The 27965-nt window shown below is 31.1% G+C and overlaps 1 protein-coding gene across 1 annotated transcript; it reads right to left on the bottom strand.

Annotated features, from left to right (window-relative positions):
- Positions 1-27427, bottom strand: LOC143063232 (uncharacterized). Its single transcript, XM_076235239.1, has 7 exons — positions 27368-27427; positions 14441-14597; positions 12686-12868; positions 11698-12011; positions 11080-11227; positions 10345-10408; positions 1-7068 (listed from the first exon to the last, which is right to left on the bottom strand). The coding sequence occupies exons 1-7, from the start codon at positions 27395-27397 to the stop codon at positions 5511-5513; spliced, it is 2454 nt and encodes an 817-aa protein (XP_076091354.1). The 5' UTR covers positions 27398-27427; the 3' UTR covers positions 1-5510.
- Positions 27428-27965: the final 538 nt, after the last annotated feature.

Consider the following 27965-nt stretch of genomic DNA (forward strand, 5'->3'; position numbering starts at 1 on the left):
AACATTTAATATTTTATTTTTCATCTGAATTAATATAAGATGACCTTTGATTGTTAGTGTCTCCATTGTTAAGTAGTATACTAACACATATTGCTCATCAACATTTATATTATTATTATTATGCTAATAGGTGAAGCTGTCAACTAAATATAAAGTGACACCCTTAAGTTCAAGTCAAAGTTATTTTAATAACCTGGGAGTTTTGGGAAATTTATAAATACTGGAAACTTGTCATAATACATAGTTTGCAGCATAAATTTATCATATAAATAAAAATCATTAAAGTCTCTGTACTAAATTTTTTGCAACTTATTATAAAATTTAGCATTAATGTTCTTATTTTCTGATATTATAAAACTGTGAAAATTGTGATATAAAACAATAAATTTATAAATGGGTTGATATACTTTGACTTGATCTTAAATTAGGTTTCACTGTGAACAGTGACAAATAGTTAGGTTGTACTGTAGATATTGACAACTGATTGATGGAAATTAATACTGAATAATAATAATAATTAAGAATTAAAATTCTTCAATTTGAACCTATACATTTTTTTAAATAGTTTAGTGAAAATTTCAGCAGACCAATGTGGTTCATCTATCATAAAAAGTCAAGGCACACTCCAAACAGTGAACAAAAATTTGCTACCATTTCATCCATTTGGCTGAGAGGAGAGGAGAATATTTTTACTAGCTAAATTCTTTTCATTTTGGTAGTAAGTTTTAAATTGTTTAATGTAGGTAAAAATGACATACATTAACAAATAAGTGATAAGAAATACCAAGGACACATATTTCTAAGGTATGCCTTGTGTTGGTGTAGCCTCATTTTTTATCATAACATTTCTGGATTGACGATGGATTTTTTGCTTGGATTGAGAAAAATAACTCACCAAAACATTTTGGCCATGTTCTCTTTACATTACATACATATAACATGACTGGTTTTGTTCGTTTTTTAGGAGTAGGTCAGGTAAAGTCCGATTTTGGCCTCAAATTTCAGGTTCATCTGACGAAAGATTTTGACCACTTTTTAAACACTTAAGTGTCTATTTCATTTGAATCAATTAGTTTCTGTGGAAGATTGTAACTGTAACTGATTTAGTCATTAAAAACGATCCAATTCAAGCTCAAATATGAATAATCTACCAAATATGCCGAAAAATGTCACTTTTCAGATGGTTTTTGTTAAAAATAAAAGTGGCCGCATCCGTGTTCATCCTCAACCTTTATATATGTTATGTATTATCATAAAATACAACTTACATTTCAATATTAAGGATGAACACGAATGCGGCCACTCTTGTTTAACACGAAAACCATATAAAATTTAACTAAAAAGATGGAATTGTGAAGATTTCAGTATTTTAGCATGACTTAATGGTGCTAGTACCCGATATATGTGCATTGTATTGTCAAAAACAGCCCATATTTATGTAGCAGAAGCATTCTACTGTCAAATAAATAACTAAAAGTTTACATTTTAATAATTTTGTAAAACTGTTATATTTTGGGGCCAAAAAGAGGTCTTACTGGACCTACTCCTTTCTATATGTATTAAAACATTTGATTATTAACAGAGGAACATAACAAATATAAAGCAAACTATATTTAATGTAACAATTATGTATAACAAACAATATTGCATATTTTCTAGCCTTTAACCAGCATTGTATTAAAAAAACATTATACCATATTAACAAAACATCATAAATTTTCAAAGTAATGCCACCGAACAAGACAACATTAATATATAAAATTTGAATTGAGATAAGATAAGTTCTAAAATTATGATACAAAATCATTTAACACACTTCACAAAACCTAAAACAAAGGTTCACCAAATGTATTTGGACAAAAATTCCTTCCATGATTTGACCAATTCAGTAAATTAATGATCAGTTTAAGGCTCTAGATATTTTTTTAATTTACGGTTATTGAATCAGACTGAACACATGTGAACATGGTCCATTGTTCTGTGTAAGTGAAAATAACAAAAGGTCCTCTGATAACAATAAGAATTATTAGCCTCAGTGTTTACTTTAATACATGTTAAAAGACATGAATAACAGGATCATAAAATTTATAACAGTTAAAAAAGGGTGTTTGACATTAACATGAAACCTCCTCCAAACTTACTAAGCAATACAACCAACAAGCAACCAATATATAAACTGAAAAACACATAGGGACTGTCTCAAAATATTTTTACTACATTAAAATGCAATAATGGTATTTCTGTAAACAAACTAAATGTTAAATCTATCACACCTTTATTTATTAAGGACTTCTTAAAATAATGTTTGCTGGTACTAAAATTAAGGAGTTTTATTATATTATCAATGTCATGAAAGTACTGACAAATATTAAAAAGTACTCTCACATATAAAGTCTTTGGTTTCATTTATGCTTTTTTTTTTATTTCAGGGGAAAAAGATGTGTGAATGTCCATCACATCTTGCCTTAGAGTGAAAGATTGTAAAAATCTTTCTGTAAAAGTGTAAAAATAATTTGAGACAGTTCTAGACACTCAAAATATATAAAATTGTAACAAAGGCAACATCAGGTTTAAATGGGATAAAAATAGGTATTGTACAAAAATTCCAATAAAAAAAACATATCAAAATAAATACTCTGTAAGCGTTTGAACATTTAGCAGTATTTTATGATTATATACAAATATTCCATACTCAACAAATGACCTGGAAAAAATTAATTGCATGTTGTGGGTCAATTAAATTCAGTAAAATGTCATTATATAAAAGTAAGCAAATGAAGTTAGACTTCCCTGTACAACATAATGAGACAAAAATACAGTTACACCTCATAAGATTTTTTTTCTAGAAGAGAAGAATTTACATGCTATGGGTACAGTTAATAGAACATTAACAATACCTTCTTAATGCCAGAACAAATGAAAATTGATGGTAAATCTTAATGAAAGACATCAAAAATAAATATCAAAATTGTTTGTCTTATTGATGCCTTTTTTTGAGTCATTATTATTAGGTACTTTGTTGTCTACTGATAAATCAACGGGGTTTGTGTTGTTAAAATACCAATAAGACAAACAAACCTATAACACAAGATCAATAATATCATACGACAAGGTCTATGAAATGTCTTAGAACTTAACTGTTCATTTTTACTAATTCCATGCACTTTACCTTATAAATTTCACATTTATTGATGCTTAAATTTTCCTCATTATCATGTAATACATGAAACATTTATATCAAAACTGTATAAAAAGCTTTCAAATCTATCTTATTATTGCACACAAGTTAAAGAAACACCTACATAATTTATTAACTAGACATGTTGTTCATTAATCTTTCTTCCCTTGTAAACATTCAACATGAACATATTACATCACTTTTATTATTTCATAATAACTATTTTTACATTTTATGACACATACAGTTAGAAGCCATCCACAATGTTCAATCAAAATGTTGTTAAGGGCTATTCCATTAAAATGTATGGGAGTGGGTAGGAAGGAACTTTCAAAATATCCCTACAATCAAGAACCATTTTTTAGATAATTTTGCATAATTAGATAGACACATACTGAAAAAAAGACCCATGACCCACATTTAATAATTTAACTTCCCTTCCTACCCTTCCACATACATTTTAATGGGATAGCCCTTATGAAGGCTATCCCTTTAGGCAGATGCAGTTTCATGTAGGGATGTGCAATGTAGAGGGAATATGCTCTCCATTGATTGGCAATTTATCATTTTTAACATAAAATTATTAACTTTTTTGACAAATATGGAAATCACAGTTACCCTCACAAAAAACGTGGATCTTTCCCTATGATGGTCAAGCCAAGTGAATGCTTAAGAATTTAGATGACCTCTAAATTACATTTTAAGTTAGACTTAGTTTATAACAACTGTACACACAAAAGATTTACACAATACAACAATGTTTAACATATCTATACAATTAAATTCTAAAAAGTCGAACAAATAAAATGTTCAATAAAAATTATACAACAAATTAGTATAACTATTATATTATAAAGATCACAGTTCTATACCCAACAACATCTTAACAAGGTTTTATATAGCCATGCATTTATGAGTGATAATAATATCTTTGAAAGAAGAAAAATGCCTTCAAATTAACAAGAAATTGACAGAGTCTTACATGATGCTATTTTGCAATTCTCGTTTTCTAATGCACAACTACATTTGTTTAAATTGGCATTTTTCATGTTAAAAAAATGGTGCAAAAACAATTGCAGAAATTAAGTATTTTTCTAATTTCTGGAAGCCCTACCAAAGCACCATAATGAAGATAAGCAATATTGTTTATTAATATTTCTTTTGTATTTTGCTATAAATAAATACAACTCTATAGTTTTTTTTTTATCAAACAAACTTAAAGAGTTCAATCATGACAAATATTTTTGGCAACATTCTACAAAATATTAATAATTCACATATTTAAAAAATCTTTCTTTCAAGAAATGCCTGATATCTGCAGTCTTCTCCAAAGTTTAAAATGTGTGCCTAAAAAATTTTTCCTGACCAAAATTTTATTTGCTTGGCAGATATGAAAATGATGAGTTCACATACTTTTCTTGTTTTTTTAGTTGGAAAAGGAGAATAAATCTGAAAGAAGGGAAAAACAGTAATGAAGACTTAAATTAGATTAGAAAAACTACCTGGAGTATTATTTATTAATATTTGTAGACATCAATCTATGATTAGAAGGTTGCAAATTTAAATTTGTATGTCATCTTTTAACATATCATCACTAATAAAACTTACATCTACAACTGACAGTAGTAAAAAGGATAAAAGAAAAACAATAATCTCTGAATTAGTGTGAGAATAAGAACTTCGATATTGTCAGGGATACTAAAATATTTACAAATCTTTTAAAACCTTCTTTACCTAAAATCATACAAATAAATTTATTAATTTGATCTAAAATTTGTTCATCACAATTAAATTGTACACAATATAAAAACAAATGTTAAGTACTTATGTACCTTGACTAGCAATAAACCAAAAGCATCCTATATGCCCTATTTTAGATTGCACTTTGGAATGTGAAAATGTCTTAATGGCTAACTAATTGCATTTAACAACAAGTGTTTTCTTTAAACAAAATCTATTATAGAAATGCTTCATTTTTAAGTCACAAATGACATATTTCAAACCCTGTATTTCATGTTAATCTCTCAATAAAATGTCAACTAGCAAAATTTTATAAATTATGCAACTATTTTCTAACTTCAAAGTTTTTCTAAGATTCAAATTATACATAAAAAAAGAGGAGGTACCTATCATATCATTTCAATGGAGATTCATTTAAAATATCAACTAGTGAAAAAACATTTTCATGGTTGCTTACAGCCATCCTTTTAGTAATTATAACATATGATTTAAAAAGTGCATATATGGCATGATGTTTGTTTTTCTGTAAATAAAGCAGTATTTTTCACAAGATAAAAAGTGATTACATTTTTCTAACTATTGTGAGAATTATCTAACAAACAGTATGTACTTTATGTCCTAAAGAACTAGATGATGCCTGGCGACTTGGACAAACTGGTCGGCCATTGGCGAATTCATTATCTGAGGAAGAAACCGAAGGCGTTACATCATGTCTTGTTCTACGTGTAGGTTGTGGAGAATGTTGTTCTAGGACCTGTGGATCTGACGCTGCTCTCTCATGTCGATAATGTAACTGAGGCGATTTATCTTCCTTGCGTTTAAATTTGGGAGATTTTCCATCTTTCCTTGTTGGCAATGGAGATTTCCCATCCTTTCTTTGAATTTGTGGGGATTTCCCCTCTTTTCTTTGTATTTGTGGAGATTTTTCATATTGCCTAGGTTTCCTAAAAGATCTAGTTCTTCCAGTCACATGAATGCCTTTCACATTAATAGAGATATTGGGATGACTATACTGACGCTGTAAAGAGTTACATGGACTATTTGGAAGACTTTTAGCCTTGTTAGAGGAATAGCCTTCTTCTTTAGTAATTGAAGACTTTTCCTTATTTGAACGTTTGAATAAGTTCAGTAAAGACTTACTCTTTTTAAGGTTTGGATTAGAACCATGGATTGATCTGGCTTTTTCTACTCGTATATCATTTAACTTGTCTTTATTTAGTAACTGTAAGAAATTAGGATTAGAAATGGCTCTTGTCAATGGAGGTTTGGCAGTTTCATCAAACTTTTGAAGTACTTCAGCAACTGAAGGCGCATGACTAGAATCAATAGTACCCTTAAGTCCATCAATATTATAATATCCTCGTTCATCTTGTAGCAATAATTCCATACTTCCCTTAAATTCCTGAATACGAGGAAAAGGTTCTGCTGTTGTAGTTTCTCGTGAATTATTTTTAGCATCCTGTCGTGAGTTGGCAGTTCTTGCCCTTTGTCTCATTTGACCCTTTTTAATATCTTCACAGCTCAAGGAGCGCAATCTATAATGATTGTCATTGTTATTTGATGGCTTAGATGTTGACCCTCTTTCCCGTGGCAAACTGCTTGTATTAAATGTTGTTTCATACTCAGCAGTGGGAGAGAGATAAGTATCAGGCACATTTTGATTAAATTTCTCTAGTGCTATTTCCTGAAGTTCAATAACGCTAGTTCTGGGATTTAAGTAACCATCTCTGCCAACATGTCCAGGACTCATTAAACTATAATTTGTAGCTTCCTGAAAAGATGGAGGGGGGCTCCATTCACCCGTGGGTGAAAACGGTGGCACTGAATTCTGGGCTATTGTTTTTACTGCAGACAAAGAGTTCATTCTCAAATAATTACCATCAGCAGTACTACTCCTATTTAATGGTGCTGGCACTGGACGAGAGCGCTGAGAATTAGACAAAGCTCCTGATGTAGGTGTTGGAAGTGGTGGTCGACTAACTAATGATGATGAAGAATTACTCTTTTGAAAACTTGAGTTGACAACTGATGGTACTTTTGATGATTGTTGTCGGCCAGGGGAACTACTTGCCAGATATCTACTTGATGGTGTTTCTGGTCTCCTACTTGGTAGAGGTGGACCAGGGGTTCCAGGAGTACCAAGATCAGACCTAAAGATATAAAAACGTATTCATATTTTTCAGTAATAATTTCACAAATTATCATGTGTATTAATTTTGAAAAGATCTGGTTTAGTATTGGGAATAAATGCATGTACAAACACTATATTCAAAGTAGTTATATGTTTGATTAAAATGACTTCTGTAAGCCTTTATATCAGGCTCACAGCACCAACAATGAATTTGGTTTTAATTCTTACAAAAGAAGTACTATCATTTACTGTTTTTTCTTATTCAACAAACAGAAGGAGGTGCCAAATAAATGGATATCAATATCTCAAAACAGATATTTTGACTGTATGTAGGATTTGTAAAGATTTATATTACAACCAGATGCTCCGCAGGGCGTAGCTTTATACGACCGCAGAGGTTGAACCCTGAACGGTTGGGGCAAGTATGGACACAACATTCAAGCTGGATTCAGCTCTAAATTTGGATTGTGATTAAATAGTTGACACAGCATAGGTTTCTGACACAGAATGAATGTGTTCTAATGAACTTAAAATTTTTGTTTTCTCTTAGAGCAATTCACTATGCTGTTGAATATTAATCCTCTCAAAACAAGAATGTGTCCTCAGTACACGAATGCCCCACTCGCACTATCATTTTCCATGTTCAGTGGACCGTGAAATTGGGGTAAAAACTCTAATTTGGCATTAAAATTAGAAAGATCATATCATAGGGGACATGTGTACTAAGTTTGAAGTCGATTGGACTTAAACTTCATCAAAAACTACCTTGACCAAAAACTTTAACCTGAAGCGGGACAGACGGACGGACGAACGGACGGACGAACGAACGAACGGACAGACGGACGGACGCACAGACCAGAAAACATAATGCCCCTCTACTATCGTAGGTGGGGCATAAAAATGTTTGAAGAAATTTTCTTTTTTATTTATGAAATTTCAAATGAGAAAAATTGAACCCAATTTTTTTAATCACATCCCCCTTTCCCTTATTCCAAAACTAATCTCAATTAAAATTTCGAATGGAGTTTGCAACAATAACTACTCATTTAAATACATCATAAAATATTAAGATGTAAAAAAAACTGCTTGTTATCACTGAATGTTATTTATTATAATTGATCAGTTGGTAGTAAAAAGTGAATATACATTGTATATTGTATATAACAAAGCTTTAAGTTGATTCTGGACAAAGAAAGATAACTCCAATTAAAAAAAAATCTTGCTATTGCACAATATTTTGCAATTAGATATTTCTTGCTTACTATTCTGGACAAAGAAAGATAACTCTAATTAAAAAAAATTTGCTATTTCACAATATTGTGCAATTAGATATTTCTTGCCATTGCGCAATACTGTGCAATTGAAAAGACTTGCTATTGCACAACACTTAATATAATAATTTTAGATCCTGATTTGGACCAACTTGAAAACTGGGCCCATAATAAAAAATCTAAGTACATTTTTGGATTCAGCATATCAAAGAACCCCAAGATTTCAATTTTTGTTGAAATCAGACTAAGTTTAATTTTGGACCCTTTGGACTTTAGTGTAGACCAATTTGAAAACAGGACCAAAAATGAAGAATCTACATACACAGTTAGATTTGGTATATCAAAGAACCCCATTTATTCAATTTTTGATGAAATCAAACAAAGTTTAATTTTGGACCCCGATTTGGACCAACTTGAAAACTGGGCCAATAATCAAGAATCTAATTACATTTTTAGATTCAGCATATCAAAGAACCTAACTGATTCATTTTTTGTCAAAATCAAACTAAGTTTAATTTTGGACCCTTTGGACCTTAATGTAGACCAATTTGAAAACGGGACCAAAAGTTAAGAATCTACATACACAGTCATGACAGTTAGATTCGGCATATCAAAGAACCCCAATTATTCAATTTTGATGAAATCAAACAAAGTTTAATTTTGGACCCTTTGGGCCCCTTATTCTGTTGGGACCAAAACTCCCAAAATCAATACCAACCTTCCTTTTATGGTCATAAACCTTGTGTTTAAATTTCATAGATTTCTATTTACTTATACTAACGTTATGGTGCGAAAACCAAGAAAAATGCTTATTTGGGTCCCTTTTTGGCCCCTAATTCCTAAACTGTTGGGACCTAAACTCCCAAAATCAATACCAACCTTCCTTTTGTAGTCATTAACATTGTGTTTAAATTTCATTAATTTCTATTTACTTAAACTAAAGTTATTGTGCGAAAACCAAGAATAATGCTTATTTGGGCCCTTTTTTGGCCCCTAATTCCTAAACTGTTGAAACCTAAACTCCCAAAATCAATCCCAACCGTTCTTTTGTGGTCATAAACCTTGTGTCAAAATTTCATAGATTTCTATTAACTTAAACTAAAGTTATAGTGCGAAAACCAAGAAAATGCTTATTTGGGCCCTTTTTGGCTCCTAATTCCTAAAATGTTGGGACCAAAACTCCCAAAATCAATACCAACCTTCCTTTTGTGGTCATAAACCTTGTGTTAAAATTTCATAGATTTCCATTCACTTTTACTAAAGTTAGAGTGCGAAAACTAAAAGTATTCGGACGCCGGACGACGACGACGACGACGCGGACGCCAACGTGATAGCAATATACGACGAAAAATTTTTCAAATTTTGCGGTCGTATAAAAACTTGTATACTATAAAAAAAAAAATGATAGAATAATGATGACATTGGATTTCAGCATCTCTGTTCACACAGTACATACAAAAACCATTGCAATTAGATCCAGAGTGATAAAAAAATTAAAGTAGTTCTTGCCTTAAATATGAATATTTCAAACAGACAAAAACAAATCATCATTGAAGGCTGTACAATGACCTTGAGTCCCCCCCCCCACTCCCCTATGGACAGCACATTTTATTAACCCTCACCACTCTAAGAAATACAAATACATTAGAACAAGTCTGAACAACATTCCTTTGCACTTTGGTATTTCAAATAAAACTATCCACATGAAATTAAAAAAAAAATAATAATAATGCCATCCCTGGGAAGACATAGTCTTTTCTCAAACAGCCCTAATTGGTATAAATGATATTTTCCTATATTTACATGGAAACTTTATAATCTTAAAAATAATTGTCCAATAAAACCTCATCCTGAACAGTTATTTCCATATCTATACATAAGGTCCTTCCGACAGTATGGCATGGAATCAGCACTCAGTGAAATTATCTATACCATCTAACCACTTGCAATCCTTGCTGTATAAATACAGTATTGACAAACTATCAGTTTAAATATGTGCCATTTTTAATCTTGTCAAATCTTACCCTGTTTCACTTGCATTACTTGTCTGTCTGACATGAACTGTTGGTCTTGTTCTTATTGTGTTTCCTGAAAATATTATTTGTATAAGATTTGGTAAATTTTTCAAATGATATTCAAATTTCAGAGGTAAATAACAGTGCAAGATATTTTATTATCATTTTTACATAAACATTAATCTAAGATCTGCATGATTTTTGTTATCAATTTTTATCTTGACTTTGCATTGTCTAACATGCACTATAAATATGGAATAAAAGACTCACCATACTTAAATTTGAGTAGATTTTTTTTTAAATGCAAATGTTTAATTACTGTAAACCAAATACAATTATAATTGTAAAGTTTATTTCAAAAATGTTCCTTTCCTATTAATATACAATTTTTATTATCCCTTTAGTTTTTTAGAATTACTGTGGTTTTATTTTTTTAAACTGGCGAGTCAAAAAATGCATCAAGATTGAAATACTTTGTATAAACTGAACACACATATCATCATGCTATAGCAAAGTTTAAAAGTAATCTAAATTCAATCTCATTCCATTGCTGTATTAGGTCATAGAGACTAAAATAATAAATTATATTGCAATAAAATATCTCCTACTTACTGTTAGACTCAACATGACCTAAAATACTTATCCTTAAATACAACTCACCATTAATGTCAATATTCCAACTTATACTTAAATACAACTCACCATTAATGTCAATATTCCAACTTATACTTAAATACAACTCACCATTAATGTCAATATTCCAATTGTCCCTCATGATGTTTATATGATCAGGATGATTAATCATACAAGGTATAACAGAGGTCAGCAAGGTCAAATTGTTCGATTCTAATACATAATCTTCCATCTCTTCTGTTGTCCCCCTTCTACCAGGCTACATTAAAAAGAGAAAATATGCTCAAATGTTAAAAAAAAAAAACAATGTATGTTCCTCAATAAGGGAGTGTAAAGTTCATACAGAATATTGAATAAAAAACATGTGTACTGAAGCCTTACTTTTAAATTATTTATTTTGAACACATAAAATATTATCATTTTTTTTCAATTAAAATCCTGTAACTCTAGATCTGAAAATCCAAATGGAATGACAAAAGTAATTGTATAAAGACAGACCCTCAGATCACTATTCTTAGTAAAGTTGGTAAGTATATAAGTAAATCACACAAAACAAAACATGATGCAGTATGCATGACATGTTTACATTTGGTGCATCGTTTCACCACTCCTTTACCTATCTGCACTTTTTCAAATGTCTAAAGTACAATTGAAATGAAACAATCTTGAATCGTAAATTGATAAGGTAATATTTTGATTTAGAATAGCCTAAGGTTTGAACCTACTAACCTGCATTTTGGTCAAGGCATCAACAATCCTCTGGTCTAGTAAGTCGTAAGCATAGTTTTCTTTTCCGTCCTCTGTGTGAAATATATATGTCCCGTCTCCCATTGGAGCTACACGTCCTGCTTCCAGCATAAATTGATTTTTACCCCCTTCAAAATACCTGATGCTTTTCAATGGCCATTGTGCCAACACTGTCCTTGTTGCTTGTAAGGCAAGAGTTACTCCCCATGGGGAGATATGTAAAATACAGTTAGTTCCCTTTGCTCCTATTCTCCTGTTGACATCTGAGTTTTCTGGCTTCACAATGATAAAATCATCTGAAATAAAACTTGTTATGATAATTAATTGAAAATAACCAGTTTAGCATGCTATAAACTTTATGTGTGTTCTGTAATTTTTACACTGAATTAATATACATGTAGTGTAGTGTACTACATTATATGCATGTAAATAAAATTTATTAATAAATAGAAATTATTTTCATTGACAAGCAATGTCTGAGAGTTGTTTCATTCCTGTGTTTTAGTATATTTGTATATTTCAATTTACAAATTTTTCTTTTTATATCAATAAAATTTCTTTTCAAAAGAATAAAAACATTCCACATTTTGGAATATAGAATGAAATTAATGTCACTCAAGTTGAGCAAGCAACAATCAATAAACATATATTAGTTCCATTAATTTGATAAACAATGTACAGTTTATTCAACAGTCAGGCAAAGCAAATAAAGACAGGAAAGCGACTTTGTCCCAGTAGTCGCATGCATATGGTAGCGTGAGCCCTGCTATTTAAATTATTTCCATTAACTTGATTTACAATGTATACTTATTGTTACAGTCTGAGTAAAGAGAGTCTTCTTTTTTTTCTTGTTTAATTCAGTGTAAAAATTTTGTTCGACTTAAATTATTTTTTAAATTTACATATAATTAGTATGCCACAAATAAAATGAATTGTTACTACATAGTAAATGTTTGCACAACTTCCAAACCTTTAATTTGTTCTTTTAGTTTAAGCTGAGACATCAACAAGAAGACGAACACATCCATATTTTTTTGCTCGTCAGCTGATAAACACAAATATTTATCCTGGCTGGTAAGTTCGAAGACATAAGCTCTGTTTTTTGTATTTGTTACTTTCTCTAAATGGAATCCAGGTAGTAATGGGATTTTCTCTATAATAGAAGATTGGTTAAAAAATTATTGAATTTTTTCTACTAAACACAATTATTTGTCATAACTAACTTTAACTTAAAAGAATACATTTGTAATAATGATATTCCTGATAATAAGCTAAGGACTTCACAGAACTCATGATAGTAAGCTAAGGACTTCACAAAACTCATGATAATAAGCTAAGGACTTCACAGAACTCATGATAATAAGCTAAGGACTTCACAGAACTCATGATTATAACCTAAGGACTTCACAGAACTCATGATAATAAGCTAGCACAGATCTCATGATAATAAGCTAAGAACTTCACAGAACTCACGATTATAACCTAAGGACTTCACAGAACTCACGATAATTAGCTAAGAACTTCACAGAACTCACGATAATAAGCTAAGGACTTCACAGAACTCACGATAATAAGCTAAGGACTTCACAGATCTCACGATAATAAGCTTAGGACTTCACAGAACTCACGATAATAAGCTAAGGACTTCACAGAACTCACGATAATAAGCTAAGGACTTTCACAGAACTCATGATAGTAAGCTAAGGACTTTCACAGAACTCATGATAGTAAGCTAAGGATTTCACAGAACTCATGATAGTAAGCTAAGGACTTCAAAGAACTCATGATAATAAGCTAAGGACTTCACAGAACTCACGATAATAAGCTAAGGACTTTCACAGAACTCATGATAGTAAGCTAAGGACTTCACAGAACTCATGATAGTAAGCTAAGGACTTCACAGAACTCATGATAATAAGCTAAGGACTTCACAGAAAAAAAGAGACCTAATAAGCTGTATCATTCTAAGGTGTTTTTTTTTCTTTGTATGTTTTTTTTCTTTTTCCCCCCTTTAGATATGATTTATGCAGCAGCTTTCTTAATAACTGAACATGAACAAATTGTTGACAAACTGCACAGCAATTCATCTACATAACTAACCATTAGAGAAAACAAAACAAAAAGATAAAAAAAAGTCAGAGCTTATCATGAACATACATGTACATGTACATGTATATATACATTTTCCTCTTTTTTTGGATGTTAGATATAAATATTTGGGTTAATTTCTTATTTTGTCAATTGCATTTTGTTATAGAATTATGTTTGATGAGTGAAGTTCTGATTTTTGGGACAGTTATATTGTACATCTTCTTTCAGTACTGTGTTCCTGTTTTTCCTTCTTTTACATTGTACACTACCTTATGCAATACATGGTTTATTTTTTTTGTTTTTTTTCAGTTATATTCAATTGTACATTACTTTTTGGTTGTACATGTACTGAAACTGTATCTTTTGGGACAGTTAATTAGTTATACTGTACAATACCTTACTGCATTGTTGTACTATATATAAAGATGATTGATGGCTTTTAAAACAGTGGGTGTTTAACTCAAGTAGCTTGATATGAAAAAATATCACAAGAGATCAAAGCAAATTTTTTTAAAATAGCAATACATTTTAGTACTGTAGTTCTGTTCTTTATTATTATAATGATATTAAACATTACCTTTCAGTAATGTAGCCTTGTTGTTTTTTTTTGCACTACATATATAAAGTACATTACCTTTTGGAGCTGTAGTTCTGTTTTTTGGCTTTTTGCTGTAACATTCCAACACAGGTTGATTTCCACATTTCTTCAATATAAAGTACCTTAACTTCCAAGGGTTATTTTTTCCAAAAAATCCTTTGTTTTTGTTTCCAGACAATTTGTATAATGAATCCTACAATATCATACATACAAATCTTAAATTAAAAAATTTTACTTTCACTATTAACAAACCCACCATCGTAGAACAGAAAAGCCACCTTTGAATAAGACTTTGTTCCTTATAGAGGAAAAAAGACATCACTGTACTGGCCTGTGGTAACTTTGTTCCTAGCAGAGGATAAACATGTCTTTCATTGAGAGGCAGCTGTACACTGTACAAGGTAAGTTTACTCTTTTATATCATCATGATCATTTATATAAAATACTTAAAAGTACAGTTTGAATTAAAGATATTTTTTTTCGTTGACTTCTATTTAGTGTAAAATCCACAGCAGACATATTGCAATATTAATAATAATTGAGGCACCATGTTGACTTGCTAAAATCTATGAATGTGCGCTTGATGCAATAGAAAAGAAATAGACACAACACCTATAAACTAATCAAAGAGCTGATAGCTCTGAGGTGGAAGAAGGTGGATAAAAGGTTACTTGAATTACCATAAAAGCAGCCCCACTAACCCAGCCTGGTTTGTTCCAATATCGTTATGACGTAATTTTTATTATTCAAAAAAGAATGTGTCATAAGTACATGGATTTCCCATCTGTACAATCATTTTCTATGTTCAGTGGACTGTGAAAATTAGGTAAAATCTTTAATTTGGTAGTAAAATTGGAAAGATCATATCATAAGGAACACATGTGTACTAAGTTTCAAGTTGATTGGATTTCAACTTCATTAAAAACTACTTCGACCATAAACTTTAACCTGAATCAGGACGGACAGACAGACCAGAAAACATCAGAGGCCGATTTAGGGGGGGCCCGGGCCCCCCTTTTTGGAAAAAAATTTGGTTGCTTATATAGGGAATCACTGAAGCATGACTGGAGCGGGCCCCTCTTATGTCAGTCAGTGGGCCCCCACTTATGATCCGCCACTGAACATAATGCCCATAAATGGGACATAAAAATAGTAAGACTTGTTACATACCAGCCAACTTTTGAAAGTTCCCATGGGGGTTTTTAGTGCGCGACAACAATTTTAAAGGTTACAATTTTTAGCGAAGTATTTTCCATGATCTGGATTGTCATATTTGTATGATGAACTTACAAGTCTGTTTGCATGATTCTAGTTATTGAAGCGGTAGAAAAGATGAACATATAGCTAGCAGACCAGGGTTTATTTTCTTGCGTAAGAATATTAGATAATTGTTGAAATTTTCAATTTTGAATTATGCACAAAGATGGACCTTTAACAGGTTGGGAACATCTCTCCAAATGAGTCATAACCCTCATTGGTAGAACATTACAAGCCACTGTAAAAAGATGAGCCCCTTTATATTCATATTATTTGATGTTTTTTCTCAAGAACTATGCATCTATCAAGTATAAAATGGTCAAAACATGTCAAAAGAATTTTGTGATGTTTCTTAACTTCTATCTTCTTTATCAATTTGACCCCTGAGCCTCATTTAGAAAAGTTGTTCCAAATACAATGAATTATCCCACTTTTGAGTTAAAAATCTTTAAAATTTTCTTTCTTTATTTTCAACAGTAAAATGACCCCTTGTTTTACGGACAGTCCCTCATTTAAGGGACACCACTCATAACAGAGGGTGGGGGTGTCCAAAACGGTTTGTTGGTCTGTGTGAAAAAAGAATAGTAAATTGTTCTTTAAATGATTTAATAAATTGAATACAAAAATAAAATATGATACAACAAGTATTATGTCAATAAATTAGTGAAAAAAATACTATTCATTATCTTTATGGTAGTACTTGGTAGTACTGCATCATTGAAATTTGTCAATCAGCCATGCTTTTATTCTAAAAGCTGTGTAAGAACGATTGCAGATGAAAACTCCCATTTTACAACTAGATGAAAACAACACAAATCTAGCATGTTAGAATAATCTTCAGAGAAAACGTTTTTGATTGGCTTATTAATTGATCATGAGAAACACAGAATTTGATTAGCTGAACACGATTGTCTAAACTTTGGAACAAAATAAGAAACAGATGATTTTCACTAAATCATGTTTTAGAGTTTTTTAACGATACCCTTAATATTAATTTTTTTAATAAATGCAAGGACGTATTATAAAACGTCCTTGATAAAAGAGTAAAGAGAATGAACACAGGGCGAACGTACTAAAAAGTAAAATCACAAAAATACTTAACTTAGAGGAAGATCAATTGGGAAAGTCCATAATCACACGGCAAAATCAAACAACAAAACGCACCAAAAACGAATGGACAAGAACTGTCATATTCCTGACTTGGTACAGGCATTTTCAAATTAGAAAATGGTGGATTAAACCTTGTTCTATAGCGCTAACCCTCTCACTTTAATGACAGTCTCATCAATTTCCGATATTTTTACATTGATGCGTTAAATAAACAGACACAATAAATAAAAGTCAAAATATGGGTACACCAGTCATCATCGTTTAACAATTTTAAAAGGAACAATTTAACAGAACACAAAAACATCTAATATCTACAAACACATTTATTGATTTGAGTGTCTGACGTCAGAAAATTTTATACATCACATAAATTTGTCGTTCAATGTGCGTACAAACAATTTTAAAATTTTCATGGGAATGTTAGCATACAGGGTTAAAAAAATCAAATGTATGTAAGAATAAATTTAAGAAATAGACCGAGATTTAAACTAGTCCAAAAGTTATATATAGAATTTATAAGAATCCAAAAATAGTTAATTCCACTACGCAATTGAATGATTTTGACGTTTGTGGTTCAACGTATATTGTAATTCATAATAGAAATATATCATAATGACATATAATAGAACAATATCATATTGACGGGATCTTTTAAAGTACAGAGTCACGTTATAAGAACAAAAGAAATACAAAAAGTCGCAAAAATACAAAACAAACCACAAAAAAATGAAAGCCAATACAAACACATTGACGAGATGTATAAGTACCGAGCCCCGTGAAACGGATATCACATGAAACCATTCAACAGTAAAAGTAATATTAATAATAGAACAAAGACATTTAAATGGGCGAAAGAACTCAGAACGAACAGACCAAGGATGAACATGTAAACAGGGCGAGTTGTTCCTATACCAAATTCTTGCATGCGTACTACAAATATCTACAGTAAAAACATCCGGTTACAAGTAAACAAATAACGTTCATGTAGTTGAGATGAAATCTATAAATAATTTACATAAAAGGGTACATATTTACGATAGTGATTGTTTTTCAATTCTAATTTACAAATTAAATGATTCAGATGCTTAATCATGTGTAAAAATCGGTGTCAGGAATCAGAAGTTGTAATGAAATTGTAATACACAGAAACGAATGCGGCATACGGAGGCTAAAATGAATTTAAAGTCGGCACCATTGGCCTTCAGAAGATTTGAAGTCTTCTTCCACCAAAAATTGGATGTTGATGCCATATTGTCTGAATTTAGAGCATACACATAAAGAAATAATCTTCTGCTTGAGAGTTTTCATGTGTATTGAGTCATGTCAAATGATGGGTCATCCACAGAAATAAATTTTATTTATGACTTATTTAGATATACATGTACATTTTACATGTAGACATGGTACTTATACATTTGTAGATCTATAGTTATTATAAGTGGTAAATATAGTACATTTGTGTATGTTTGTCATGTTAGTTAAACACTTAAAATACATGTACATATAATCATATTAAAATCTGTTTTATCTAGTAAAATATTTAGATTATTTTCTAAATGGATGTTTATTATCTTGCTTAAAATTACACTTACTGAAAAAAAAAAACAACTTTAACATTTTTTGACAAAGCATAATTAATACTTTTGTTCAAGAAGATACAAACATGGCAGTGTCTGCGCGTACCCGCATGCGTGTACGAATAGTCAAATTGCCGTTCTAGGCTGCGCGTACCCACATCCGGTTTTCTATTAAAATGCTATCTGATCGGGAATGAATCGATAATATGGGGATTTCGTGTAGAACGAGTGAAGAGTATGAAAAATAATATTTTCAAATTGTATTAATTTAATAATGATACATAATAAACATTGCAAAATTAAATGCACAATGATGGAAAATGAAACTGTACAGTCCCTGTAAAAGAAAAAACATGATAGAAATTACTACTATTATAAAATTTAAATCACGGAAAATTTAAAGAATAACATTTTAATAATTTAAAAATATACCTATATATATATATATGTAACACTCCCAAACGTGTCCTTCCCCCCAAACGTGTCCGATTCCCCCAAACGTGTCTATTCTCCCCAAACGTGTCCTAAATATTCAATATTGCCCAAACGTGTCCGATTTCATAACCCCCAAACGTGTCCGATAATTGTTATTCACCCAAATGTGTCCACTTTAAACGCCATATCGTCTCGCGTCTTTTCGCGGTAATACATGTATGTCCCAAATGACATCAATAACGTTCACGGCATTTCTGTGATGGGGGACATAGTTGAAGAAGTGGTCATTTATTAGCATTAGTTTGTTCAATGCCGGTTTTCACTGATTACTATAACTGAAAATTCAATCTGTAACATACGAATTCACTTTTGACTGAAATCGCCTGTTGTCTAGTTTCAAGTAGTTCATGCTCATTTAGAACGAACATACACATAATTCTAGAACAGACGAATTAATCGTTTACTATGGATAAGTTATGTGTTGCTAATAAACTCCAGTCATGCCTTTTATTTTAATTCGAATATTGCACGGCAGGCTTTCAGCAAAATTGACTTCACTTTTTTCAACACTTCTGATATTTTAAAAGCTCTCCAAATCATTTACTGCGTAGTTATCAGGTTTTAATCCCAACTAGTATTTATCTCGAGTAACCTTAAAAATTTAGGCACAATCCCAATTTCCAGGTATGCCTGATAATATGACCTATCTTCAGTATTTACTGATGTCGTTCAAATAATGCATGAAATATTTGGCACTGGACATTATGTCGTGTGTCTTTAGTGAAGCTGGAAACCTAAAATTTAGGATAAATACTATTTGGGATTTTCATTTTAAAAAAATGAAGAGCGAGTAAAAAGACCGATTTTTTAATGACTTCAGTAAGAAACTTTTTTAATCTTTGTGTATAATAGAGGCCTTTAATATGAAAGAAATTGACATTTAAAACTAGCCGAACGGACGCTACCACTTTACCAAGGTTATTCTGCCGGATTAGAAAATATATTTCTATTTTTTAATGAAATAGTAAAATGAGTATATGTTAATAAAAAAGCAATACCTAAATAACCAACCTACTTATAATATGGACAAGAATGATAATTCCAGTGAAAGAAAAAAAAAAGCTATATATAGACACGTTTGGGGCGTTGAACACGTTTGGGCGTTTGTACAAATGAAACGCTTTGGCGCCCTTTTACAACTAGACATGTTTTGCAGTTCAGTGACGTCGATGTGGACACGTTTTGGAGAATCAGACACGTTTGGGGGGAAGGACACGTTTCTGAGTGTTACATATATATATGATATTTTAAAATAATCTTTTAGTAAAATGTAAAACAGAAACTTTTTTTTCCGTCAACGCACATAAGAACAAAAAGAGGCAGTCGTAAGTCATTCAATTTATATGTTGCGTCAATAAGTAAGACTTCAGGATATTTATCAAAGAAATTTTGCATTGGTTTATCCTGGAAAAATATTCCATTCAAAACAGCAGATTCATCTTTTACTACTTCTACTGTTGCACCTGAAATATAATGAAATATTTCAGGTATTCATATTCAGGTTAAAATGAACAAAATTATAAAAGTCTTCCCCACAGTTATAATATCACTCTCTTCCATTTTAAGAATATTTACTAACTGAGAACCAGGTGCTCCGCAGGGCGCAGCTTTATACGACCGCAGAGGTCGAACCCTGAATAGTTGGGGCAAGTATGGACAAAACATTCAAGCGTGATACAGCTCTGAATTTGGATTGTGATCAAATTTTTGACATTACATGGGTTTTTTTTTACACAAAACAAATGTCAAGATTTTACAAATCAATTAAAGATTTCTTCTTCAAACTTATTTAAATCTAAAATTAAATAGTTGACACAGCATAGGTTTCTGACACAGAATGAATGTGGTCTAATGAACTTAAAAAATTTTTTTTGTCTTTGAGTAATTCACTATGCTGTTGAATATTAATCCTCTAAAAAAAATGTTTGAAGAAATTTTCTTTTTATTTATGAAATCTGAAATGAGAAAAATTTAACCCCCCATTTTTTTTTTTTTCACATCCCCGTTTCCCTTTTTCCAAAACTGAATCACTGCAACAATAACTACTCTTTTAAATACATCATAAAATATTAAAATGTAAAATAAAGTGCTTGTTATCACTGAATGGTAAAGATTGGTTGGTAGTAAAAGTGAATATACATTGTTTATTGTATAAAACAATAAAAAAAACTTCATCAGCAACATTTAATATTGGCAAATTTCCAATGAAGTTATTTACATAAAGTTATTGGCAAATAAAAATAGAAAATGACATCATAGTCATGTCTGGCAAATGTCCAACATACATTATCTAAAAACATTTTAGATTAGATAAGGAAAAAAAGCTTCATCAGCAACATTTTATATTGGCAAATTTCCAATGAAGTTATTTACATAAAGTTATTGGCAAATAAAAATAGAAAATGACATCATAGTCATGTCTGGCAAATTTCCAACATATATTATCAACTACTATTCTATACAAAGAAAGATAACTCCAATTGAAAATTAATTGCTATTGCACAATATTGTGCGATTAGATATTTCTTGCTATTGTGCAATACTGTGCAATTGAAAATTTCTTGCTATTGCACAATACTTGATATCGAATCCTGATTTTGACCAACTTGAAAACTGGGCCCATAATCAAAAATAAAAGTACATGTTTAGATAAAGCATATCAAATAAGCCCCAGAATTTAATTTTTTTTAAAATCAAACTTAGTTTAATTTTGGACCCTTTGGACCTTAATGTAGACCAATTTAAAAACTGGACCAAAAATTAAGAATCTACATACACAGTTAGATTTGGCATATCAAAGAACCCATTTATTCAATTTTTGATGAAATCAAACAAAGTTTAATTTTGGACCCCCATTTGGACCAACTTGAAAACTAGGCCAATAATTAAAAATCTAAGTACATTTTTAAATTCAGCATATCAAAGAACCCCAAAGATTCAATTTTTGTTAAAATCAAACTAAGTTTAATTTTGGACCCTTTGGACCTTAATGTAGACCAATTTGAAAACGGGACCAAAAATTAAGAATATACATACTTAGTTAGATTCGGCATATCAAAGAACCCCAATTATTCAATTTTTGATGTAATCACACAAAGTTCAATTTTGGACCCTTTGGGCCCCTTATTCCTATACTGTTGGGACCAAAACTCCCAAAATCAAACCCAGCCTTCCTTTTATGGTCATAAACCTTGTGTTTAAATTTCATAGATTTCTTTTTACTTATACTAAAGTTATGGTGCAAAAACCAAAAATAATGCTTATTTGGGCTCCTTTTTGGCCCCTAATTCATAAACTGTTGTGACCTCAACTCCAAAAATCAATCCCAACCTTCCTTTTGTGGTCATAAACCTTGTGTTTAAATTTCATTGATTTCTATAAATTACTTATACTAAAGTTATTGTGCGAAAACCAAGAATAATGCTTATTTGGGCCCTTTTTTGGCCTTTAATTCCTAAACTGTTGGAACCAAAACTCCCACAATCAATCCCAACCGTCCTTTTGTGGTCATAAACCTTGTGTCAAAATTTCATAGATTTCTATTCACTTAAACTAAAAGTTATAGTGCGAAAAACAAGAAAATGCTTATTTGGGCCCTTTTTGGCCCCTAATTCCTAAAATATTGGGACAAAAACTCCCAAAATCAATCCCAACCTTCCTTTTGTGGTCATAAACCTTGTCTTAAAATTTCATTGATTTCTATTCACTTTTACTAAAGTTAGAGTGCGAAAACTAAAAGTATTCGGACGACGACGACGACGCCAACGTGATAGCAATATACAAATGTACGACCAAAAAATTAAAATTTTTGCGGTAGTATAAAAAACTGTTTACTTACCTGTATATATATGTAGGACTCTAAAGTGCGATGGTCACGCTAAAGTACGATGGTCTACGCTAAAGTGCGATGGTATCTGACGCTAAAGTGCGATGGTTGTTTGTTTTTTAAGTGCGATCAGAAATCACGCTAAAGTCCGATGGTGTAACGGGAATGTGGTTCTGGCAATGGTTTTCGTTTGTTGCTGAGTTCTTATTACATTTTCGTTTATTGTTTTGATTATGTGTCAAGCCGTAGTCTTTATCTTTTGAATTGTTTTACACGTGTCATTGTATAACCCTATATAGCTTGTAGCGGCATGGACCAATGCTTTACGTTGACGGCCGTATGATTATTAGCTGCATACATGAACGACATTTGGGATTGAATGGATAGTTTATACTACATCTTCTTATGTTTATTTAAAGTATAAAAGTTGTTCAAAAGGTGTAATGATTACACGGAAGTATTGTTAGTACATCTGGAATGTAGTGGAAGTCTTTTTTTTAATAAAATAATATGTTATAAGACAATGCCCTGTGTTAAAGGGATAATTCGCGATTTTTCACTTTTCATCTTATTATGTTCATAATACCATAAAAAACATATTCACCAAGTTTTATTTTGATATGAAATCTAATAAAGAAGAAAATTGGGAATTATTAATTTAATTTTTTGAAACTTCCTGACTTATGTGACGTAGTTTAAGTCTTTGATGCATGCCGGGAGTGAAAATATCTCATTTAAGTCTTGTTCGTTAACCATCTAATAACGCGATTTAAAGCGCATTGACGACTTCTGGTGTAGCTATTAACCAACGAAAAATAAGAGATAGTCATGCAACTTTTAAAATTAGATCGTGTGGATTTTTTAAAATGAATTTTAATAATAAAAGTAAATCATACAATAGAACATTTTTATGATTTTTTTTCTAAAAATACTTTAAACAAACATATGAAACTGACATGATCGATAGTGTATTAAAAATACATGTTTGTATTCTGACCTTTTTGCTTCATTCCAGCAATCATTTTCACTTGCTTGTACGGTGGAAACAATAAAATGTGTATTGTTTTGTGACACCCAAAGAATGTAGAATGCGTAGTTTAACTCAAGGTAATTAAAAGATTAGCATTATGTAATTCTAATCTTTTGATCCTCATTTAGTGAAATCTAGGCGTCACGGTTCACTGGCATTTCAGGTGTGAAGAACATTTCGTAAACGGGAGTCAGACAAAGTTTCAGACACATGAATGTAAAAAAAAATAATTAAAATTAAATTAACGGGAATAATAAGATCGCACAATAACTGGATAGCTGTTGTAAATTTTTAAATTTTGCATAAGATCACTTTTAATGAATATGACTTTTGAATACTTTAGTAACGATAAAATACTGAATTATTTTAATTGAAGTATTTATAAATAAAAATAGCCTTCTAAACACGAGTTTATGAACTAAAAATTGTACTATTTCAAATTAGGATCGGTAGCCTTAAATATTTCAAACAGATCATTAAAAATTGCAATTATATTATATTTTAGTCAATCCAAAGTGATCTTTAATTACCTATTTAGGAATTAATGTGTTCATCAAAATAAAATTCACAACACATGAATACTTCAGATATTTGAAAAAAGATGTTTTAAAAAATTGACAGGAAATTAAAGGATCTAATTGAAATGGAATCAACAAATTACGAACAGATATGCTTTTCAAGTGTGAAAAACATCAACAAAATTTATACATAATCGGGAATGTCCTTCTTAAAATACTCTTCGTCTCACACCGTAACTATATATAATACTTTAGCTATTTGACCAACGATGTATAAAAAAAAATGAACGAATTAAATGTCATCTTTCCCTATTTTTTAATGTAATTATAAGTCTCTTTCAACTGGCAAGAATACCAGAAAAGCGGACAAGCAGTTTATTCTGCAAATTGCTGTCATTGAATATCAAGAGAGAAAATAAATCCCAAAATCGATTTGAAACTTTGATACTCTATAGTTTTCCTGGAAAATATTCACATCCCTCGGTATTAGTGTACTTCCAGTTGCGTATATATATTACATGCATGTCGGAACAATTGTGATGATGGCGAATTTCTTCCTTTTTTCGAGAACAATCTAATTGATATATAAATGTCCATAACTTCGATGAGCCAAATAAAGTTATATATCAACCAGTATTTAAATCTCTTCTTCTTCTTCTTTTGGTATACAATAGTCTATTGACATTTGATGATTACATACTGTTGGCATACGTGAACTTGTCATTTTACAAAACTGTTACCCCAATTTACGCAAAATGAATGTTTCTTTCTTATGTTCTATGTATACATGTATATATTTTAATTTGCGCTATAGTTCCGTAACTTATGATCCAGGCGTATATACGAATGGTCGACAAGTGCGTACATTTTTTTAAATCAATATTTCTGGCCTCCACCATTGACAACGAGTATATATTACATTTTACCAAATTTACACTTGGAAAAAATACGTATATAGATTTTTATTTCATCAAATCTGTTTTTTGGTTTTTTTTGGTATTATTTATATTTTATAAATAAATTTCTTTTCACCAGAAATGTTATTCATAAACAAGCGTATGAGTTTAGTAATATCACTTTCGGACACGCAAGATAGAGTTGTATATTATACACCTAATAGTTCAAAATGGAAAGTTATAAGTTATCGGCCGTGTACACTTATCAATACACTAAGAAGTGAAACGATGCATGAATTTGCAAACTCGACAGGAAATCGCTTGAATACCTGGACGTGTCACCTCACACCCCCTCCAATACCTTTGGGAGTAATACCTTAAGCCATGCGGGTGATCAGTGGAGCGAAGATCCTAATTTATTTGAATAAAGTTTATTACATAAAAGAATTATGAAATAATTAGATTTCCGAAAACAATTCGACAAGTTTCACGGAAGACTTATTTATGATTTGAAATTTTGACTTTTTCACTAATTCATATATTATCAGTCTAAAAATAACAGATCCTGGTTATTTAAAAAAAAAGAATAAAATTTTCCGTATCAAGTTAGTTAACTAGTCGGATAAAACAACCGTACGATTGACGAGATATCGACACGCAATTACGGACTACATCGGGTTACTGTAGTTTTGGTCCTTAGACATATCTTGACTGCAAATCGGAGAAGGTGACAAAATGGCCGACCGCAGAGAATTGATACTCTAAATTTAAAATCGATGGTGATCTCTTATCTAGCAGAATAAAACTTTAATATCTATGAATTTGAGCATTTTTATACAGAATAAACATAATATCAATTTTTGATTTTTTTGCGAAGTTTCCCTTTAAAGGTCATACTTAAAGTTGCATATTTCAATGACATTAGGTCTAAGATAGATAGTTGTCGTATTGGCAATCATATAGTATGATGATACTACACATCTGTTTGTTAGGTTGCTGTCTAATTGACATATGCTAGTATTTATTATTTAACAGAAATAACAAACCATAGAGTTTTTTTTTTTTGTATTGAATAATTCAATTAGAAAGTAAATGTTTTGATTAAAGTTATTTCTACAATTTCACAAATTAGGTTAACCTATTCCAGCAACGACCAAAAATTCCAGATTGTGATCATTTTTTTTCTCTTCTCTTCTTTCTTTTCTCGTGTAATAAAAATCCTTAATCTGGACAAACATTCTTGTCATAATGCTGTCGAACGTTTATAACGTCGATGTATTTGCAGAAAAACGCACTTTAGCGTATCAAACCATCATACTTTAGCGTAGGCCATTGCACTTAAGCGTGACCATCGCATTTTAGCGTCCCCATCGCACTTTAGAGTCCTACATATATATATGTGTATATTTATAAAAATTCTGAGTAGTTTTAATCAATTTATTCACTAATTGCAACAAATTCCGTATATATTTCATGTTTCATTCCCGATCCGACGGCATTTTAATAGAAAACCGGATATGGGTACGCACAGCCTAGAACGGCAATTTGACTATTCGTACCTGCATGCGGGTACGCACAGCCTAGAACGGCAATTTGACTATTCGTACCTGCATGCGGGTACGCACAGCCTAGAACGGCAATTTGACCATTTGTACCTGCATGCGGGTACGCGCAGACACTGCCTACAAACATACAAAGGGTAGTCAATGGTAGTGTCATTTTTTTATGTTATAACCTCAATGGAATAAATACTTAAAGTATGGATGATGCATTAATGCTTTACGAGATATGGACCATACGTCCCAAGAATGATGAGGCGATATGTATCCTACAGAAGTCATGTAAAATGTGAGTGTTGCGTCTAGAAAGCAACATTGTATGATTTTAAATCATATTATATTCATACATGTATATTGTATATAGGAGACGATGGGATTTTTAATTGTAACAAATGTGGTGTACTGATAAATGTGAGACTCTTATCATCTGATGCTATGGAGAGTTTGAAAGCTTTCTAATGATTATTTACTTATGTGTTATGTGTTATGCATACAGCTCTGTACATGTGCTGGCTGTCACACGATTTGCGTTTTTTTTTTAGAACGATATTAATCCTCACATGACACACTTAGACGTAACAACTTTCAAAATGACCAAAATGTATATGTCTAAGTTTCGAAAACATAATATCAGGGATTTTGTTTGCTGTTTATGTTTATCTATCAGCTGTTAACTGTTGATAAAATTATCAAACCTCAAAAATAGTTTCCCCTATCTCTTCCATTTTCAGGTCATGGTTGTTTACATTGTGAGAATAAGTGAAAGATTTTTAATGTTTAATGCGAATGAGTTATCGGTCTTTGTTTGAGTAATCGAGTATCACATCCACTTGAATTCAGATAATTGACATGAACCAGAGACATATATACACATATGTGTATATATGTCTCTGCATGAACATATAAATCAGATTAGAAATTTGAAATTAAACAACAAAGTGCTAACAAAGATTTTTATTTGTATATGCAAATTACTGTTGCTATTTCAAGGATTACAAATCCGCTTTGCTAGCTAGTACTTGCTAATTTGGAATAATTCATATAAATAGATCAATTTGGGGTGTTGGTCGATGGATATCTGAGGGAAAGAAGGGAATAAAAAGTCAAATCTGGTTTATAGAAGAAAAGTGGTATGTGGGGTGAAACATATAAAAATAAATGGAAAAATTTAGTGAAATCTTTTACCAACATCAGTAGTAAATACACAAACAGTCGACTCTTTTAGAGATAGCTTACATATGCTGCTCTCACCACTATCATTTAAAAAGCTTCATCTCCTGTACATAGTTTTAA

This window comes from Mytilus galloprovincialis, chromosome 2, assembly GCF_965363235.1.
Source record: "Mytilus galloprovincialis chromosome 2, xbMytGall1.hap1.1, whole genome shotgun sequence".
NCBI lineage: Eukaryota > Metazoa > Mollusca > Bivalvia > Mytilida > Mytilidae > Mytilus > Mytilus galloprovincialis.

Bases quoted from the DNA above. Each gene is read 5' to 3' on its own strand.
- LOC143063232 (XM_076235239.1), bottom strand. From the start codon at position 27,397: ATGGAAGAGATAGGGGAAACTATTTTTGAG. The intron at 12,012-12,685 runs GTTTGGAAGTTG...GTTTTATTTCAG, and splicing joins ACTAAAAGAACAAATTAAAG to ATGATTTTATCATTGTGAAG. The intron at 10,409-11,079 runs GTGAGTTGTATT...TAATATTTTCAG, and splicing joins TTGGAATATTGACATTAATG to GAAACACAATAAGAACAAGA.